At 44.8% G+C, this 22,152-nt stretch overlaps 1 protein-coding gene across 2 annotated transcripts in view; it reads right to left on the reverse strand.

Moving 5' to 3' along the window:
• IRAG1 (inositol 1,4,5-triphosphate receptor associated 1) overlaps positions 1-22,152 on the reverse strand; it is a 74,119-nt gene that overhangs the window by 19,024 nt on the left and 32,943 nt on the right. For both annotated transcript variants that reach the window (XM_069469574.1, XM_069469573.1), the window contains 5 exons: positions 15,359-15,482; positions 10,747-10,777; positions 8,068-8,208; positions 7,133-7,264; positions 4,973-5,114 (listed from right to left, as the gene is read on the reverse strand). In XM_069469574.1, the coding sequence (XP_069325675.1) occupies positions 4,973-5,114; positions 7,133-7,264; positions 8,068-8,208; positions 10,747-10,777; positions 15,359-15,482 (570 nt within the window). The remainder of the gene's footprint in view (positions 1-4,972; positions 5,115-7,132; positions 7,265-8,067; positions 8,209-10,746; positions 10,778-15,358; positions 15,483-22,152) is intronic.

The following is a 22,152-nucleotide window of genomic DNA, read 5'->3' on the forward strand; positions in this document are numbered from 1 at the left end:
ACTAATATATTTGTATTTATTTCCATTTATCTTCTATTCACTTGGCTTTATTCAATAATTTTTTTTTCTACCCCTTCTCCCACCCCACATCGGTTTGGAAATTATATATTCTATTTGTAATCTTTAATGTGTCCCCTTAACATACTGACTTTAAAATTAATCAAGATCTCTATTCTTTTCCAAAATAAACCTTAAAACCATAACCCCCTTTCAATCTTAATTATATTGTTATTTCACCTTGTTTTTTATACTCATAAATTATTCATTATGATTGATATTTTCTACAAGGAATACTTATTTAGATTTACCCATGTATTTACAGATGTCTTTGATCACCATTCCTTCTTGTATCCCACTCCTTTCTTTTGAGCTCAATTTCATTCTTCCTTAGGTACGTCCTTTAGTTGTTCTTTCAGATAAGCGTCTCTGAGAGCTAAACTTTCTCAGTTGTCTCCAAATGTCTTTAGCCAGCCCTCAAGCTTGCATGGCGGGTTAGCTGTTTGTACAATCTCTAAGTTGACAGTTATTTTCTCTCAGCTCTTTGAAGAGGTTACTCCATTGTCTTCTGGTACTACAGGGTGTCCCAAAAGTCTCCATACAAAGAAAAAATTTTGTAATGAATATTTTGTAAATATAGGTACATTTAGCTAGAATTTCCCACTTTCCCTACATATGGTGACTTTTGGGACATGCTGTATTAGTGAGAATTGTCATTCCTTTGCAAATAATCATCTCCCTCTGGTTACTTTTAAGATCTTTGCTTTGTCTTTGCTGTTCTGCAGTTTCTCAGTGATGCGTTTTTATTCCTTCTACTTAGAATTCACTATATTTTCTGAATCCAATAATTCAGGGATTTCTTGAGTTGTGAAGAATCCTCAGGCATTCCTTCTTTGTACACTTTCTCTCCTCTACCTCCCTAAAGGACCACTAGATATATTTGGGACTTTCTCATTCTATACTCTATATCCCATATCACATGCTTTTTCTTTTATATTTTAATCAACTTATCCTTCTGAACTGCATTTTGAGTAACTTCCTCAAATCTATCTTCCAGTTAACTAACTTTTTCTTCAACTGTACCTAATCTGATTTAAATGTTATATCAATCAGGATAACCTAGGTTATGCTACAATAATAAACAACCCCAAAGTATTAGTGGCTTATGCCAACAAAGATTTCTTGCTTATATTTCATGTTCATTTACTTTTTATTTCAAATTTAGGGGGTCCAAGTGTTTTTGTCACATAGATGAATTTTATCATGCTAAAGTCAGGGCTTCCATTTGTTTCTGAGTTGGCAGCAGGCTCTGCTCTGCATTTCCTCACTCAGGACTCAGGTTAATGGAATTTCTAGTGTTCTGGAGCAGTAGTGGTTGTCATGTTAGGAAGAGGAAGCATTGCACACTAGCTCTGAAAGGCCTCAGCTCAGATGTAACCCATGTTCTTCTACTCTCATTTCACTCACCAAAGCAAGTCACATGGGGCCTTGCCTTGTGCTTCAAGGGGATGGGGAAATGTGGAGATCGCCCAAAAGGAGATCTGGAATATTGAGGAACTGCTTCAACTATAGTAACTACCACACCTAAACTATTGAGTTTTGAATGTCCATGACTCTATTCCTCATTTCAAGAAGTTCTGTTTTATTCTTTTTTGATAACTATATTCTTTTACTCTCATGTTTTTGACCCATTCTTTTGTGCCTCTAATAATTTTAAACAGACCTTTAAAAAAATATATCAGGTTTTATTATCTGAGGTTTTTAGGATATAATCCTATTGTTTAATGAGTCTCATGATTTTTTTTTCATGGTGAACTGTTTTCTTGTGCATTTTATAATTTTATATTGTGAACTCATCTTCAGGCTTTATTAGAGGAACCCTGTGTGTCCTGGGAGCAGGGTGTGCCTCTCTTCTGGGTGGCTGTTTGTTCTTAGAGGCACCATCTTGCTGTTCTTTTCAGATTTTCCCCAAATTGCATCATCGCCGCTGTCACTTTAGGCATGTACTTTTCCTATGAGGAAGGAAAAAGTCTTTTTTCCTCCTAGAGCCCAGGGTGAAACAGACAAACTTCCTTGTTTGTTCTTCTGCTGGTTGGCGATTGTTTTTTTTTTTCCTTGTCTGAATTCTATCTGAAGGGATAGTCCTTGGAAGATCTTAACTTTCTGTGGGAATCTCAATGTCAACTCTGTTACGGGTATTCCCGGCCTTGTCTCTGGTCACATGTGAGTGCAAAAGCTCAGCCCCCAGGTAACTGAGGCTGACGCTTGTCCCCAGGGAAGCTGCAGGGTCAGCTTGGTTTCAGTTCTCTTTTCTTTTCTAGTATCTGGGTATTTCAATTTCTTTTCTTGTGGATTCAGCTATTCTTTTAGACTAATGTTTGCTTTATTTTGTCCAGCAGAAATTTCTAAGTATTTGTGGTCAAAGAATTTTCAAGTTTTCCAGTCAGCCAAAATACCAGAACCAGAAAATGTTCTTTATATAGAGAGTTTACATAAATTAAAAAAACACCAATCACACAAGTGGGCAACAGTCATAATTAAAGATTTATAAAAGTAAAAATACATATGTTCAATAAACATTTGGAAAGGCCAAGAAATACAAATTAAAACTATGAAATAAGATAAAATTTTGGCCTACCAAAGTCATGGATATTTTTAAGAAGAGGAATGGTGTCACTAGCACAGTGAGTTGGACATTATCGTAACCCATTAAGTGGAAATATCCATGAGTTATTTGAAAATAATTTAAAAGCTTTATAAATATTTCTTTCTCCTGAGCTAATATTTATACTTCTAGAAATACATCTGAAAGAAATAATCCAAAATGTAGACAACTGGTATGTTTCATACTCAGGAAAAAGATAATAGATTTTTTAAAAAGTGCATCACCTTCCTTAAAATCAGGGATATTTTATTTCACTGTAGTCTTCGAAGTCTGAGGCATTAACAAAGATTGCCAGGAGTCATATAAAGGCTTAGGACACCAATACTATTAGAGAATGGTCACAGCATATCTTATAGACACACCTGCTGGGTAGGTGCTGGCCCCTTTGCACCAGCCCGAGCTGAGGTACAGCTTGGAGAAACAACTGGAGTGGGAATAAATATCCAAAAAACATTTATGCACCATGTAAGACTTAGCCACAGTGACCTTTCCTGTTGTAAGTATTTTCTTACCCCCCAGACTGAACGTGGGACTCTGCAGCCTGCTCCACTTGAAAGTCTGCGCACTTCTGTCGCAGCCCTTGGGTTGCGCAGCTACACTGCCCCAACCGCCACCCAAGTCGAGAGCTCCTTTGGGGTCTGGGACTGTGTGCCTTTTACCTCTATATTCCAGTATTGTATGGGGCACACCAAAGGTGCTCCATAAACATCTGCAGAATGAATGAATGAGACTCATGAAGAACTGCTCATCTCATAAATCTTGGGTAAGGTGGTTTGCAGGAGACCTTGAACCTTGCCAGGGTAATAACTCCAGAGCCCACGCATTAGGATTTCTTTGGCAGCAACATCCCGAACTTCCAGCACTGACAGAGGACAGTTTGTCAGAGGCCCAGATGCCTGTGGGTCAGGAGCCTTGCTGCCAAGATCCAAAGCAGACAGTCTGGAGCATGTGTACACTGCCTTTCGACTCTGGGAAGTGTCACTGATATTCCCCAGGAAACTTGTGAAACCTCCTGTTTATAAAGGTTTCTCCATCTGTTATACTTTCTGTACTTTCCCTCCTCCTGCTCTTGGTAACGCGGATGTTTGCATTCCACAGGGATTCCTATTGCTAAAAGGTCTGTTTTCTCCTGTGAGCCACCCTCGTCAGCCAGAGCCCAAAACCTGGCTGTGTCCAAGGAGAGATGAGGTCCAAGGCACCACCATCTCCCTCCCGGTCTGAGCAAGAACCTCCTAACTCGTCTCTCTTTACTTCAACTTTTGCATACCCCTAATACATCATTCACTGAAGCCAGCGTAATCTAAAATTAAAATCTCATTGTATCATGTGTCATAAACTTACCAACGACTCCCCATTGCCTAGAGGGCTGAATTGTTAGCATGGCCTGGCATGTGGCCCTGGTCTACCAGGTCTCACCTTCAGCCTGTCACTGCCACACCCCAACACTGCAAGCACGAACTGTTTCATTTTCTTCTCACCCTCAACCTCCACACCTCTGTCTATGCTGTTTCCTCTACCTGGGATGTAGGTCCCCCTCTTGACTAGAGAACTCCTATTTTTATTTTAAAACACTGATCAGATGCCATCCCTCTGTGACACATTCCTTGACAGATGGCCCCTCCTCTGTGCTCCTATGGCAATTTGTGTAGAACATATATAAAAACATATTTCTTTAAAACATCTGTCTTACCCAGGAGTCTATCTCAGTAATATCTCCTTCAGCTGGACTCTCACTGTATCCCCGATACCCAGATTTCGTCCGCACCTGGACTGTTGCCAGGACATCTTCCTGGGGTTCCCTGTCTCTGGTTTGCCCTAGTAATGTAATTGCTGCACCATAGTTACAGGGAACCTCCTTAAACTATATATATATATATATATATATATATATATATATATATATGCATATATATATATATGATCAGATTATATTCTTGATTAAAATCCCTGGTTGGATCTCTAGTGCTTTCCAGAAGAAAGCCCAAATTCCTTAGCACGTGCTGCCTAAAAGGGGGTCCCAATGCACAAAGACTTACCGGGTCTGGGGTCACTCTCACAAAACAGAGTGAGCCCTTGCAGCCGGTCCATGGTCAGTCACGCCGGTTCACCGTGTCGGCAGTTAGGAATCACTGTGGGGCTGCTCACGTTTCCTAGTTCTAGACCACCACACCTCTGTGGGCAGCACTGGGCAGGGAGCCTCACTCAGCTGGAAACAAGTCCTGGGGCTGCCTGGATAGCACTGATCCCGGCCAAGAGCTATCGGGGTCCGCATTGTAGGGCCAAGATGGAGGAAGGAACCCAGGTTCTTACCAGAGGGGCCACAGCTGCGGCTTGAATTCTGATTTGCAAGTTTTTTAAACTCCATGAGCTCTGCATGGTCCTTCTCATACGTCCTCTTCAGATTCTCCACATACTGCATCATCACTTCTGTGGCTTTCGACATACGCTTCTCCTGCAGGGAAGGAGAGCATGAGTGCGTGAGGCAGCTGGAGGAAAGGCTCCATCAGGACCTGCTGGTTCTGAGCGAGGCTCCGGGATAGGAGAATCAAAAGGATACAGGGACCCATTCGGTGAGACCCTTCCCTCAAAGACTTTGCTATCCATGATGTGAGCTGAGGTGGCCTCGGGCACCTATGTTCAGGGGAAATGAGGAAGGCACAGCCACGGCACTGCAGGAGGGGAGAGGTGGACAGGGCTTGTTTCTGCTTGCAGAGAATGGGTTGCGGGAGGAGATGAAATGAAGCAGATGGAGGACGTGGGCAGCATCTGGCATGGGCAGGAGGGACAGAGAGCACTCAGGCCCGGAACTCCAGAGGCAGAAAAGCACAGGGCTGACGTGTAGGTGAGGATTTCAGACAGGAATCCCCTGGAGAGTAAAAGCGGTGCTATTGCATTATTCTGGGACAACAAGCATCAATCAGGGCTGTCTGGCAAACCCAGACCGTACAGGTCATCCTACTTATGTAGGAGTCGGCAAGCGGTTGGGTTTATTCATAAGAAGAAACGGTGAATTTGGACTGGGCTGGGAAGGACCTTGAATGCTAGACAAAGGAATCTGAACTTATCCTGAGGGAAAAGGGGAGCCACTGAATGTCTTAAAGTAAGGGAGTAACGTAACCAGGTCGCAGTGGAGATGGGACTGGAGTGAGACTGGCAGTAGCGAGAGCAGCAGGGAAAGACAGGACAAGGGCCTGAACTGGTCCAGGGGAGCCACAGGGGAAGGGGAGGCCTGAGATGCGGAAGCTGGGCCAAGGGAGACATCTGGAGAGGGGTGAAGATAGAGTGAGCAGCACGTGGGCTGAGACGCACGTTTGGGAAGGCTGTGTACAATGAGGATGACTTGTCCCTGCTCACACCCGCCTTGTGTCCCTCAGGGGACCTAGCTCGGGCCTTGCCTGGCCACAGAGAGACATGCCCAGGGACTTCCCTGGAAAAGGTCCCCACAGCCATGTGGGGCTGAGATCAGCCACTTCCAGCTCCCAGCTGGAGTGACTTCCTGGGTGACACTGCTGAGTCAGGTGCCCCTCCCCTGAAAGCCACAGGGTGGGACAGCCCAGTGTCTGGGCTTCTTCCAGGAACTGCTCAGGGCTGTACCCCAGGAACATCCTCTCATGCAGCCAGAGCAGCAGGACATGGATCCGGGACAAGGGCAACAGTGATAACATCTAAGTGCTTCCCAAGTATCACAGCAACCCTACACGGCAGGTACCATGGTCATCCTCACGTTATGGCTGAAGAAGCTGAGGTGTAAAGAGCTTGGAAACCAGCGCAAGGTCACATAGCAAACGTAGGTGGAGCCGGGATTAGAACTGGGCGGACTGACCCCGCAACACCATGTTGGACAGGGAAGTGCTCTGCGAGCTTCAGGACTTCAGAGTGGCCAAGAGAGAGCCAGCCGGGCCTGTGTGCCCACGCTGCCACTCGCCAGTGCTAGCACTTTCCTAAGACTCTGCATCCTCATCTGGGGAAAAGGATATTTACTTTATAGGGCTGCTGGGTGGGTTAAATGAAACAAAGTAATTTTTCCTGAAGCATGTTTTGCCAAATACTAGTTCCATGGGAGTGGAATAGGTATTTTTTTGAGAAAAATAAGGGCGGGGTGAGCAAGGGCTCTACAGTCAAATACATTTAGGAAATATATAGGTAAAGTTAAACAGCCTTCTCCGCTACAGGACTTCTCAGAGCCTCGATTATGCCAATGTGTGTTAGAAATCCCCAAGAAAGGAAGATAGTATGCGGTGGTCCCCAGACACATATTTCTACAGAAATCTTTTTCCCAAGAAGCACCGAGGGTTTAGCAGTCCACCCCAAGTGCTCTGAACACCACCACAGTAATGTACACAGGATGCTGGCCCCCAGAAGAAGCCATCACTAAGCGGTATGTGCAGTTGTCGCTGCTTGACTCGTTGCTCCACCTAACGCAGGTTGAAGCAGAGCCAGTCGGCAAGGCTGGGGGCTGGCGAGGCTCACCTGGCGGACGGCGCCCACCATCTCAGCACGGCTGGATAGGCGGGCAGCCAGGCGGTGCAGGACAGCGATGTCCTCCAGCAGCTTCTGGTAGGTCTCCCGGTGCTCACAGTGGTGCCAGAGCGAAGCTGAGGACTGGGGGGTGAGAAGGAGCATCACCTGGGGTCTTCAAACCGTGTGATGGACTGAATGTTTGCGTCTCCCCAAAATCATGTGCTGAAATACCAACCCCCCATGTGATGGGAAAGTGGGGCCTTTGGGAGGTGATCAGGTCACGAGGGTGGAACCCTCACGAATGGGATTACTGTCCTTATGAAAGGCACCCTCGCAAGTTCTCCTGCCCTCCTTCCACCACGTCAGGATATGATGGAAAGGCAGCCGTCTGCAGCCTGAAGAAGGCCCTCACCAGAACCCAGCCATGCTGGCACCCTGGCCTTGGATTTCCAGAACTGCGAGAAATAAATCTTTGTTGTTTAAGCCACTCAGTCTATGGTACTTTGATACAGCAGCCCAAAGTGACTAAGACACACAGCAAGCCTGGACTTGGCTCTCATGGGACAACCCCTGTGGCCCATCCTGGCTGAGAGAAGTGGCCTCTGCAGGGCCCAGGCCACAGCTTCTGCTGGGCTTTGGAGAAACCCAATGTGGACACTCTGTACCTGGCTGGCCTGGAAGAAATCATCACATCCGGGCCACCCAGCCCCATTCTGAGGAGCTCCCAAGGGCTCAGGGCCTTGCCCACAGCCTGCGGTCACCGGGCCCTTGGGGATCTCTGCCTCAGTTCCTCCCAGCTCTCTGGGGAAGACTCTGTCAGAGTCTTCGCTCAATTTTTCATTCCAAGAGACCCTACTTGGTGACTGACAGAAGCGTGACACCCAGCACGGCCCCTGGAGACAATCTCTTCCCCAAAGATTCTTTAAATCAGGCTCCATAATTACCGTAATGGACGCTTTGAAGTTTTCCAGTTCCTTCTCTGTGTTCTCCTCTGTCAGGTTGCGTTCCCTTTCAGCCTGGTTAATCCTAGATTCCAGGGTGTAGCTGTCATTTCTAAAGGCCAAGGATAGTTGTACAAACACGTTCTGTTGGGAACAAGAGCGTGGGAGAGGTGCTAGGAGGCGCTATTGCAGGGAACGAGGCTGCAGGTGTGCTTCTTGCGTGGGCGTTCTGCGGCAGCCCCCGGCACCAGTCACCAAAGCAGCCACGGGCAAGTGCAACGCTCACTTCACAGTAAACCACACAGGAGATGGTAAAATAGTCACCCGAAGTCCAGGCTGGGTCCTTCCCAGGACCAGAAGACCAAATGTATTTTACCAGAAAATCATAAGAGAATAACACTTCACTCTTCCCTGAATTTTAAGAAAATAACATCCTGTATTTGGGTTTAGATAAACTCAGGCCAGTACAGCTGATTGTGTAAGCAGTTTGGATTTATGTTGGGATTTATTACATGAAGGTTTTGAAGATTTTGCATAAAAACGTTGTATTTAAAGAAACTTCATTTGAGATTAAGCATTGTTGACTTAAAGCAAACTTCAACCAGCATCTAGCCTGAGTGAATATTCCAAATCCTATATCAATAGCAGCTTTAATTAGCTGCCAGGAGGTTAAATAGGCCAGGTACAATTCTGTTAGGATAAGCTTTCTGGAATAAATAAATATTTCATGCCAAAAATGCAGCCTGCATGAACAAACTCTTAAAAGATGATATTGATCAGACATGGAATTCCTGGAATAATAGGAAACTACTGGGGAGGAGAAATAGACAGATAGACTCCACTCAGGAAGGAAACAATGGTCTTCAATTTTACAGCCTTCATCTGCGCTGCCTAAGTGGTAGCAGATTTATACGCTGTGATCACCAACTCTGCCTGAGCTTATGAAGTTCCTGTAACATGCCCTGTGGAGGGCAGATACCTCCAGAGAACTGAACTGACCCAATGCTGCTGCTGATGGCAATACAGTTTTATTGAGCATCTACTATACACCAGCACTACTATGAGTTTTACTACTGTTGGCTCATTTAATCCCACAACAACCCTCTGGGGTGGGAAGTGTTACATTCATCTGATGGGTAAAGAGACTGAAAGCAGAGAGGTTAAGTTCAAGGTGACACAGGGAGTAGCAAAGCCAGGATTTAACCTTGGACTGTCTGATTCCAATGCCTGTTTTACTTCAACCATGATGCAAGTTTATTGTGTCTGTAGGCATCTGAGGACAGGGTCTGGGCATTAAACATGCTGCCCATGGCTCCTCTTCACAGACGTCAGTGGATGGGCTTTGAGCTCACAGCCCAGTGGTGGGGATTTTCTGCCCTACGCAGGCCTTGGACAAGTCTATGAGTAATGCTTGATGCTTATTTCTCTGTCCCTGGGTCATCCCCTTAATGGCAGTGTTACATAGAGAGTCCTGAATTCAGTGGGAACACTTGAATCCAAACCTTGGTTTTGGAAAGAACTTGGTCTGGGTAAGTTATTTAATCACTTAGTTTTCTCCTTTGTTCTAATTCCTGGTCAACCTGATTTTCAGAGCTGCTGGGAAGATCAGCTGCAAGACTGGCTAGGAGTGTGTTGTGAACGGTAAGTGCAGCATCTTCATGCAGGGTGCTTGTTGCTATCAGTGGTGGGTACTTCCTACTGTCTGTCTTCCTCTGCTTATCTGGTCCACATCGGCAGTTCTCACCGTCTCACCTCTGATATGTTCTCTTTGCCCATCTCCTCCTTCGCCAGAAGGAAACACAAATTCCTCTCAGCTTGCTTGCAACCCCACTGGGACAAGGTGGCCCCAAGGGAGTAATGGGCGAATCGGGAAGGCTGGGCCGCTCACAGCAGCCTCCAGCCTCGGCAGAACTGGCTGTCTGGTATCTGAAAGCCTCACAGGGCAAGCCCCTCTTCCCTCTAGACCAAAGTTTAAAATTTGAAAACTGACCATCTTTCAATAATGTTGAAATAAATTTGATGCAATTCTGCAGGCTCCCAGCTGATTGTGTATATCTAAGTCACACATTTAAAGCACATAAACAATCCTTGAAGGAACGTGGAACTTCCAACTACCTTCTCACCTCTGACCCAATTTGTCAAAATCTTCCACTAACTAAGGTGGGAGTGGGGATCTCAGCGGTTGAGGAGGGCTGGTCACGAATGTCCACATTATCCCACAGTCACTCTTTCTCGTCTTTGTGTAAAAATGTCACGGCTTGGCTGGGCACGGTGGCTCACGCCTTAATCCTAGCACTCTGGGAGGCCGAGGTGGGTAGATCTTTTGAGCTCAGGAGTTCGAGACCAGCCTGAGCAAGAGCGAGACCCCATCTCTACTAAAATAGAAATAAATTAGCTGGACAACTAAAATATTTATAGAAAAAATTAGCTAGGCATGGTGGCGCATGCCTGTAGTCCTAGCTACTCAGGAGGCTGAGACAGGAGGATTGCTTGAGCCCAGGAGTTTGAGGTTGCTGTGAGCAAGGCTGACGCCACGGCACTCACTCTAGCCCGGGCAACAGAATGAGACTCTGTCTCAAAAAAAAAAAAAAAAGTCAGGGCCAGAGGCTGGAGGAAGGAATGTTTTGAATAAGCCTAGTCAAGTACAGGCACTACATTTCATAAAGCACTCGAAACACTTACCTCAACTTCCTTTTCGGTGAGTGGAGGGGCGCTGTGAAAGAGGAAAAACACACAATTGAACTTTATCCAACCTACTAAATAAACCAAAAGGTGACTTTGAATGACCAGCAGACCACGTGTTTCCAGGAATGGAAGCAGAGATGGTGAGACGGAAAAGATGCAGTGTCCCCTTTGTGTGTGCTCTGTCACCTATGCGATATATTCACTCTTACAGCGCCAGTGCTATCTCTGCAATTTGGACAAGTTATTTATTCTCTCGAGCCCCAGTTTGCTCATCTGTGAAATGGGAGTATCATTGTCTATCTTCTGGAAGTCTTATAAGAAACATATGTACAGGGCCAGGTGCGGTGGCTCAACGCCTGTAATCCTAGCACTCTGGGAGGCCCAGGTGGGAGGATTGCATGAGGTCAGGAGTTCAAGACCAGCCTGAGCAAGACTGAGACACTGTTTTTACTAAAAATAGAAAAAATTAGTCGGGCATGATGGTATGCCTATGGTACCAGCTACTCAAGAGGCTGAGGCAGGAGGATCGCTTGAGCCCAGGAGTTTGAGGTTGCTGTGAGCTAGGCTGAAGCCACTGCACTCTAGCCCGTGCGACAGAGTGAGACTCTGTCTCAAAAGAAACAAAACAAAACATATGTACATATGTCTATGTGTGCATGCACAAATACATGTCACCCACACTCAGCAGGCACTCAAGAAATGTTAGCTATTACCATTAACTCACAGGCTTGCCCTGTGAAATTAATAAGAAAACGTGTAAGTACTTTATAAACTGTACATGTCCAAGTTGTCACTATAGTTTTTCTGGCCCCTCCTCCTGTCTCTGAGGGCTGTGACGAGGGTGCAGGTGGACCGGAGAATAAACGGTAGGAAAGAGTGGCCAGAGCTCTGCCCCACAGCTAGGACCCCTGACGCTGGCATCAGAGAGCAGGCAAGGGCATCTGGGCGGACACGAGGTGTCCTTCCGAGAGGCTCCTGGCTGCATGCAGTCCCCAGCCGGGCCTGACAGTGAGCGGTCCCTCCATCCGCAGGCCCACTCTGCTGCTGCCGCTGCTGCTCTCGCCGGTAGCTAACGCTGGCCCGTGTGAAGCCCAGACAACATAAATAACGCACAGGCCCTTTCCTGCGCTGGGGTGGGGAGGCCCGGGAGGGGTCCTACCAGTGTCACGGGACTTGGCAACAGAGCACACCATCGATAAACCTTTCAGGAAACACAGCTTCCTCCCTTTGATGGGTGCGGAGGGACCCCGAGAGCAAAGGTGGGGGTCAGCCATCTCTGCAAGGGGCTGGTTCTCACTGGGGAGGGACTGTGGGAGCCTTCCTGTCAGGATGGGGCAGCAAGACCCCACGGCCACCCAGTCAGCGGAGGACAGAACACGGGATAAACAGCTGCGGAGATGTGTTTTTGCTTACGATCCTAGTCACAACCCCACCCACCCACTCAGAGGCTTTTTCCTCTGAGGCCAACATAAGCTCAACTGTCACACAGAACACACACATGCTGTTTAAATGATTTCTCGAAACCGAGTTTGCCTCTAACTCCCGGGTTTGTTTGGATATCATGTGAAAAATACATATTTTCATAAATTATGACCCAAATTTGTTTTTCTATTTCAATGACTCACGTTCTCTTTTTTTTTGCTATAGAACACACCCCCCTTTTAAAAAAAAATAAAAAACTGAGGACTCGGAGAAGTGTGATTTAGGCAGAGAAGCTGCGTGACATGGCCAGTTCTAGATACAGAAAGCTGTGCCCGTAAGCGCAGGCAGCCAGGTGGCAGAACCGTGGGCCTCCAAAGGGACAGAGCATCTTTTCACCCAGCACCTTGTGCATTTTCTCTGAAGAAATGTCTATTTAAATCCCTTGCCCATTTTGAAAAATTGGTCATTCATCTTTTTATTATTGAGCTATAAGACTTCTTTCTACATTCTAGAAACAAGTCCCTTTTCAGATAAATGTTTTGCGAATATTTTATCCCATTCTGTGGGTTGCCTTTCACTTTCTTGATGGCATTGTTGGTAGCATGAAAGTTTTTATTTTGAGGAAGTACCATTCATCTAGTTTTTATCTTGTCACTTGTTCTTTTGTCAGCTCTAAAAAAACCATGGACGAACCCAAGAGTTACTTGTATTTTTCCTTCTAAGAGTTTTGTAGCATTTTCTCTTAGATTTAGGTCTACGATCCATTCTGAGCTAATCTGTGTGCATCGTGTGAGGTACGGTTCCAACTTTAACTCTTTTGCATGTGGCTGTCTAGTTGTCCCGGCACCATTTGTTGAAATCACTATTCTTTTCTCTGGAAATTTCTTCACCAAAATCTTTGCATGGATAGCTTTTTGCCATTTGTCATTTTCATGTCTCAGATTAGTTATCATCTTATCATGGAGGCCTTCTTTGACCTCCCACCCCATGTTTCACTCTTATGTCATTCTCGATATGTGTCCTATCTTTAAGGTCTTTCTAGCAACTTTACTATCTCAAATCATTCATTTGGTTACTTAAACATTTGTCTCCCCACCTGGAATGTAAGTGCATGGGAACAGGGACCGTGTCTGCTCGTTCATTCTAATGTGTGGCACAGAGTAGACACTCAATGAATACCTGTTGATTAAATGCCTGCTTATGGCTCCTGTTGGGTTTGACCCCAGGCTACCTCATCCAGTGATATGTCCTCTTTGCACTCTTGTCAATCAACCACAGGCCATGTCCCTAATTTGCGTTTTAGACCTGCTTTTTCTACCGAACCTGTTCATCTTGTGGACCCTATGACCCACCTCTTGATATGGTCTAATCCCAATTCACATAGTCCACCTAGGACATGAAACCAATTCCTTCCCCATATGAAAACTCAAGCATAATCTTCCATATTTCTGCTGGAGGAAAGAATCCTGAAGCTCTAGCTTCCTTTTGTTGAATGACAAATCTCATGTGACAGTTGTGTCCATCTATCCCAAGCTCCAAACAAGGGCTAGAGCACTCTAGGCCAAACCAAGGGCCCCAGCTGGAAACAGCGAGGCTAGAGACAGGGAGCCAGTTTGGTGGCCGTGGCAGGGAGGCTGGAGATGGACAATATGGCTATTAAAACAGTGCATGATATATACTGATCTCAGTGTGAGAGCCCGGACCACATGCCTCAGAAGCTGATCACGTTCATGGACCATGCAGGCCTGTGCAGGCTCAGTCTGGGCCATGGTTTGCAGCTGGTAGCTATTCACTTATTCAAGGAAGCTGGAACTGCCCAGTCTTCACCTCCTGGGGAAGCTGGGGATATACCCTAATCAAATGAATTATTTTCAACTTTACTGATAAGAAAGAAGCCAATCATACTCTTGATCAGCCCTGTTCCTTGCAGACTGAAGAGCACTGATGACTATTTAGGCACTTTTGACAGGCCCTGGTACAGATGGTCTGGAATCAGCCCACCCTGAGTCCAACCCCTCACACTCTGTCACTTGCCAGCATGTCACTTTGCCTCTCTGTTCCCTCACTAAGGACAAAGCAAAATCTTCCTTTTCTGCCTCACTGGGTTGTCACAAATGCCAAAAGACACACAGTATGCAAACATGCTCTGTAACCTGCAATGCACTGGGACGTCTCTCCTTTGATTCCTGCCTCTGGATGCCTCTCTCTGCCTTCCTCGAGGTGAACTGGCCCAACCCACACCCTCCTCCAGCTGTGGGTACAACCTGTTTCTGACTTGTTTTTAGCACTTTTCCTGATGTTTATCTAGTCGCTGAGGCCCTCTGAGTATTGCCCTGATGACTCTGTGTTTTAGTGATTACAGTATGAATTTGCATACATCACACCCACTGGGCAAAATTCCTTCTCCTTTCACGTGTACCCCCAAATCCAGGAGCTCTGTTATGCCTGGCTGTTCCCCTAATGGCTTCCCCTCCTGGACTGTTCAGTTTCCCGGTTGCTGGCTGGGCTGGAGACCGCACCTGCAGGCGCACAGTCACTTCTATTGCTCAGCAGTCCCCATCTTCTCTCTTGTATACTCCAAACTGTTCACTTTTCAACCCAGTTGTCAGGGCCTGTTATGTGCTAACACTGTCCTAAGTCCCCGCTCACACATGATCACATTTAGCCAGCGCCGCACCCTACCAGTGACAGAGCACTTACGACTCCTGCTGCATAGGTAATGAAGCAAGGCTCAGAAAGCAAAGGTACTTTTTCTCCCCACGCGTGTAAGAGTCCTGGTAGGTTTTCTAAGCAATCCTTCTTCATGTGGTTCCAGACGTTCCACATTTCCAGCTGTGCATATATCAGACCTAGACTCTCCCAGTTACAGGTAACTGGTGCATCTAGGATTGACACCCATGTCTCAGGGCCTGAAGCCCATCACCTGTCCTCTGCCACCATGAGCCTCTGGGGACCCTCATGCCCTCCTGGGTTGTGTCCACTTAAGAACTCCACCTGCTCTTTGAGTTGAAAACATCCAGCCTGGCCTTCCATTATTCTTTTTGTTTTGGATGCATTATCCCTTCCTGGACCACTGGTCTTTGCCCCTTCTGGGGTCAAGAATCAAGACTAGTTCTCGTGTCCCGCCTAGAATCCAACACCAAGCCATTTAGTACAGGGTCTTCAGCAACCCATGTCCTGATATTACCTTCCAGGGAGACTCTTGTGGACACGCAGTTTGCGCAGCAGCACATCAGAAATATTAGGCATGACATCCAAGCCAGTCTTTGATTCGTCTTCCTCAGTAGCTGAGGAGAGTTCAGAAGGAAGCCCTGGGGGAAAAAAAATGCTTACTTATAAAATGTCTCTTTGAAATCACAGTAGCACAACTGGCAACTAGCTTCAGGAGGCAAGGAAGGGCTTCAACATTTCTAAGTACCTAGATACAAAGCCAAGGGCTTTATAATTGTCATCTAACTTTATCCTCACGATGACCCAGAACTTAATCATCTTATTTTACATGTGAGTAAACCAAGACTCAGCAAGTTTAAGTAACTTGCTCAAGGTCAAAGAAGTAGAAGATGGCATAGCCAGACTTCAAACCAAGGTCTACCTGCTCCAAATTCTATGTTCTTCCTATTGCTCCCTCCAGTATCAGCCTGGCAACTGGAAATTGGTTGGCTGTTTGGCTATAATGTTTGGAAACACCCTCTTTCTTTGACAGGCTTCTCATGAGGCCTGTAGTCCAATTATTCTTCCTCTGATGAATTCAAATGTTCTACCTTCGGTGTCCTATTTAGAAATTAGCTTCTTGTTCCATCCCCCATAGATTAGAAATTTTGCAAAGTAAAAATAAGTTCATTAAATCTTTTGCAGACCTCAGAAATATAGATGCCTCCTAGGCAACAGAACCAATGAACAGCTTTTTTTTTTTTTTTTTTTTTACCTCCTAAAACTATCATAGGTCTGTGCTTTGAAGGCAGAAAGAACAAACTAAGTATTCTCTTTACTATAAATCTTTCCCTGATTGAAGATAGCTCTTGTGCCTCTCCATAGCCTCACTTCTCCAGGCTCTAACTCCATTTTTGCAGCACTCATTGTGGTCCACTGTGGCCCACAGCCTCTAGGTATCATCCCATGCCTTTACACATTCTGATTTGTTGCTGTTCCCGTGGCCCAGACATGCTCTAATAAGCTCTTAGCACATAAGCAAATGTTCCTGGCATCGGTGCTTGTTATCCATGCAGCACAGACTTGCTATGCCTGACGCTGGGCTCAGAGTACATTTAGGATTAAGCAAAAGTCTCAAAACTCTTCACTTGAGCCAGATCAAGCATCTTCATCTTGTACAATGGTTTCTTGCATGTGGCACTTTATATTTATCAATGTTTTACTACATCTCAAAGGTTTTAACCTAGCAGCTTTCTAACCTGTTTAATCATTTTCCAGGTTTGTGGGTCTAGGCTACAGACTAGGACTGGAGGTCAGGACTACAGGCAGTTGTGGTCGTCATCTAAAGAGCTAAAATTAGGAATCATGTGAATAGAAGCCTCACCAAGGAAGACCATACAGAAAGAAGAGGAAATATAGTTTAGCTCAAGGTAAAGAATGTTTAAATACTTTGAGCTTTTCAGTAACAAAACGGTGTTCATGAGTTCCCTGGTACTCAAGATATCCAAGCAAAAGCTGGAGGGTCAGCTGTCAGAGATGGAGCAGTCCTCAATCCTTCTTTGGATATTGGGCTAGAAGTTCTCTTAGCTATCTCTTGGGTTTTGTCTTGGCATTTATTGCTTTCTGACATTTCCATGGTAAACCTCGTGGCACCTCTGGCCCCACTGTACCTTTGTTTATATCCCTACACACCCAGCTGAGAGCCAATTTAGCAGCAGGCTGCTGAGAAATAAATTTATACGATTGACTGAAACACACAAGGTCTAATAATCAAGCAAAATTCATGCCAGGGGATTTTGCCTTTTGCCTATATTAAGCCAAAAAAAAAAAAAAAAAAAAAAAAAAAAAAAAAGGGGGGCTTCTAGCCCGTGTTAAAATGGTGTCTAAAGACTGATACCAGAATTAGTGATCCCGGAACCAACCACCTTCCTCCTGAATTCAACCAAAATAACAAAAAATTTTAAACCAATCAAAAATATACCAGCAACTCTCAAATATAAGAAAAGGAGATAGTCCAAATGACTAGAGAAAGAAATTGCTATGAATAAACATAGAGCTCCCACTCCTGATAACCCTTTCTTCCTCTCCCCAAAGAATCAGTATTGAAAGGAAGATGCGAGAGGAAAGCTTCTGACAAAAAGTGCAATGCCACAGATGGGAAGTGAAGTAGATGGAGGGGCGAGTAAGCAGCCGGTGGAGGAAATTCAGAGTTTCCCTAGAATAGAAGATTCTCCATTCCACTGCACTAACACTTCAGAGGGAAAAAACTGCCTGGGCTGCCTGCCATTTTGCTTTTCTTACTGATAAGGAGGCAAGAGGAAAGGCAGATTGATTGCACAGGATTCTATTGGAGTTAATTATCTTGAACAATAATGGAGGGATTTACCAGAAAGGAAAACCAAAGATGAAGTAAATAAAACAAGGCCCTCCAATGGAGTGAGTGGCAGGACACATGTGGAAAGCCCAAACTGATGCCACCACCACGCCCTCCCCCGACTCCTGAAAAACAGTGGCTAATCCATTGGATTTTGTCTACATTTTCTCTCCTTTACAGGCAGGAGAGTGAATGGCTGCTGTGAAGAGTTGGGGTCAAGTCTGGAAAATAAACACCTAGGCAGGTTGTCTCCACAATTCTATCCCGAATTGGTGAAACAATCTAAACCCACTACTACCCACCCAAGAGAATAAGATATGTCCCCAATTTGGTATAATAAACTCAAGTTTTAGACTAGAAACTAAGTTATAGAGAAAGAGCAGAAACCAATTCTACAAACACACGGCTCCATCTGAACTTCCCCTTTTCCACACCATCCAATCAGTAACAAAAGAGACAAACATAAAATATATAATCATCAACTAAAGCACTGAAGGGAAGACAAAGAGATCTCAGATAAGGAAGGAAGGAATCAATAAAAATCAACCTACACAATATATCTGGGTAAAGAGAAAATCAAGGTACAAATATCCAGACCAAAAATAAATAAATAAATAAAATTAGAACAAATGGCATGGCAACTATATAAAAATACTATAGTCAAAAGAGGAAGGAAGGTAGAAAGGAAGGAAAAAGGGAAACATGCAAGAGACAGATGTCAGGATGGAAACATAGCTGTAAGAAACACAACAAAAAATGCAAAAGGACACTTTTGTGCAAAATATAGACCACAAATGCTTTGACTCAAGGAGAAATTAGAACCTGAAAAAAATTAAAAATAAGAAATGAGAGCTGGGTTGAGAAGATCACACAAAGATGGAGGAAGATTTCTATTTAAGGAAACAAACTGAAGACCAAAATAGAATTAAGAAATTAGAAAATAAAAAAACTAACCAATATATTGGAAATGATGGACTAAACAGAAATAGCTTCAAACTGAATTAGTAAGGAGGGTGGGGGAGATTGAGTGATCACAAGGAATACAAAGAGGGAAACAAAGACTGAAGTATATAGAGATGAAATAATGGACTTGGAGTTAAGGCACTGATGACCAATCTATGAATTATGTTGTCTCTTGAATAGTGAACAAAACAAATGGAACAAAGAACATATTCAAAGATATAACAGAAGAAAAATTTTCCTCAATTGAGGTGAAAGTTGAACCCACAGGCTGACAGAGCACACCATATTTAAAAAAAAAAAAAAAGTATAGAAATGTTTCCCTAGCTATCCTCACAGAAAAAAGGCAGACATCTACAGAGGAAGGTGAGAGGGGTGTTAGAAATCAGCTGGTCCTAGTCTTCTCTACAACACTGCATACGGTGGAACAACATCTACACAGTCCTAAAAAAAGGGTCACCCAAGAATTTTATAATCATGCAAGCTGTCCTTCAAGATAAAATTCTCAAACATGCTAGAACTCAGGGAACATAGCACCTCTGAACTCTGACTGGGGGGGATGGGGTGGAGGGAAGGGATGGGTGCACACCTACATGATGAGTGTGATGTGCACTGTCTAGGGAATGGACACAATTGAAGCTCAGACTCGGGGGGATGGGGAGGCACGGGCAATATATATAGCCTGAACTTTTGTACCCCCATAATGAGCTGAAAAACAAAAAAATAAAATAAAATAAATAAAAGAAAAAAAAAAGAAAGTGCCATCCAGAGAAACAAATTATAAATAAAAATAATAAACTTGGGAATGGCAAGCCCTGGTAAAGGCACTAGTGGTGAGCATGAAATCCTTTTACATGTGCGGCTAAGACTAAGTAACTGTGTAAACCATGGTTACAAAACGGAATGTAAATGTTATAACCTGGATGACATACAAAGAAGAATTCAACATGTGTAGTGGCAAAATGGAAACATAGGAAGAAACATTAAGGTGGAAAGAAATGCTGCCGTTCTCCTCTTTTCCAGCAAGAAGTCAGTAGGTACCACTGTAGTGACTAAATGTTCTTCATTTCTGTATTCTTGATGCTCTGGCATTTGGGGCCTTAATCCTGGTGAGATTGCCCCTCTTAGGCAATTCCTAGAGGCACGAAAGAACTCTCCCTTCAAGTGTGTCTTTGAAATACAGACCAACCAATCCAGAACTCACACCTCCAACCATCTCCTTTATCAAATTCTCACACACCAAGCTGATATTTCTCCGCCCCCCACCCCCAACCCTAAATCACCCCAGGGCCAGGTATTTGATGACTAGGGAGCCACCCCTATAACCCAGATCCTGCCAAAATTATTCAAACTATCCAATCCTAAACTTACTCAGGGTGCCTACGTTGCCTCAACGGCTCCTTCCCCTGAGGACCCCAGTAAAGGCTCTGGGCCGTGCTCTCCCCTCACTGCTTCTGCCTCCTGACTGACTCTGGTCCTTCCCCAGGTAGCCCTGCGTGGTGTGCCGCGCACCTCCTATTCCGAGGAATCTATGAGTATAAACTTATTCCTTCATGATAGTCATTTCCAGGTCTGTGTGTCCTGGTTAAAACAGTTGCCGGGTCCAAAGCTTAGAACAAACCTAACAAACATAATGCAAGAAAACTACCTCAATGACTCCAAACCCTTTGTGTGTTTCATAATACATTTTTTATACTTTTAGAAACTAATTTCTCTTCTTTGGAGGAAGCAATTACCAAAATTCAGCAAGTCATGCAGTTGCATTTCACTTTAATTAGAATTCAATTAAATTGTAATACTTTCTTGCGAAAAAGTGTTATCTAGTACCATCTATCTCCTTTTTCCCTCCCTCCTTCTGTATTTGCGCGGAAGGGGGTGTTTGGTATAAGCCATTTTTATTTTCTTCCTTGTATTTTTCACTGTTTTTAGATAATGAACATGAGCCATTTTTAACAAACAGAATAAAATTATTTTCAAAATGTCTACCTATACCATTCTAACGAAAACATTTGTTTCTGGCCATCTCGGGAACTTGGAAAAGTAGCTTTGGAGGCTCTGGTTAAAGATGCTCTAAGCCCCAGGATGGTTCCTAAAGGCCAAAAACTATTAGTTGGGGATAAACTTTCTTCACCTCTAACTTCTCTGGGAGGCCTCTTCCCTGCCCAAGACTCTGGGCAGGGAGAGTTCTTTCCTGCCTCTAGGAATTGCCTAAGAGGGGCAATCTCTCCAGGATTAAGGCCCCAAACGCCAGAGCATCAAGAATACAGAAATGAAGACTCTGGGCTCTAAGTCCAGACTGGGGTGTATGGAAGGACTGCCTATTCAATGTACTTCTCTGCCTCAGCCCACATCTCTCTCAAAATCCAGGTCCAGATCCTGCTAGACATTGCCACCTGGATAAGGAGAATAAAAAATCATTTCAATGGCCACCATTTACTGAACATCAACCATGCATCAGGTTTACTTTCTTTCTTATTCCTTACAATAGTGCTGCAAAGTAAACACTGCTAAGCTCATTTTCTGGGAAACTGAAGCTCAGCTAAATCAAATAGATTCTCTAGGGTCTGCTACTAGAGTCAGGAGGCAAAAAACAGGTCTGTCTGTTGCATCCAAGCTGCTTCCCATGGACATTTGACATGTCCAAACCCAAACTCACTGTCTCCCTTGTCAAGCACGCCCCTCCTGCGCTCCTGGTCCAGCACCTATAGCCGTGCAGACAGTACCTGGGGGTCTTCCTGGTCTGCCCCTCAACTCCGTCTTCTCACCAAGTCCCGCCATGCTGATCTCCAGATAGCCCTCAAACTGTCCTCCCCACATCCCTACCACCTCATTGTCTCTCACAAGGCTGTTTCCAACATCCTCTTACCAGGTGTCTCCCTATCTCCAGCCACTCATGTTTCAGGCCAGCCTTCAAAATCTGTCCAAAATTATGAAGAATTATTTTAAAACATAGATTTGATCCTTCCTTATGTGCAGGCTTCTTTGGCTTTCCAAAGTGTCCCAAAGGAAATTCAAACTCATTAATTGGCCCTCAAAGCTTTCACCCTCCCTGGTCCCAGCCCACTGATCCAGCCTTGCTGCCCATCTCTCTGGGACAGTCAGCTCACACTTGGTTCACATGACATTCCTTCTGCTCCTGAAACAACTAAATACTAGAAGAAGGCTGCATGCCTTTGCTCCTGCTGTTCCCCTGCCTGGGATGAATTTTTCTTCCTTGGCTTAAAGCTGCTCCTCCTGGAAACCCTCCCTGACTCACCCCTGCTGAGCTGCCTGCTTCTTTCCTCTTTGTTTTTTAGGTACTGTAAGTTCTGTTAAAGTCTTATCACAACATAGTGTAGTGACTCTGTCTACCCTTGTGTTTCTGGACAGCGAAGGTGAGCTCATTCATTCATGCATTCATTTAATATTTATTGAGTGCTTACTATATCCCAGGCAATGAGCTTGGAGCTAGGGGTATGATGCTAAGTAAAAGTGACATGCCTCTGTTCTCTGGGAGC

This window comes from Eulemur rufifrons, chromosome 6 (genome assembly GCF_041146395.1).
Source record: "Eulemur rufifrons isolate Redbay chromosome 6, OSU_ERuf_1, whole genome shotgun sequence".
Taxonomy (NCBI): Eukaryota; Metazoa; Chordata; class Mammalia; order Primates; family Lemuridae; genus Eulemur; species Eulemur rufifrons.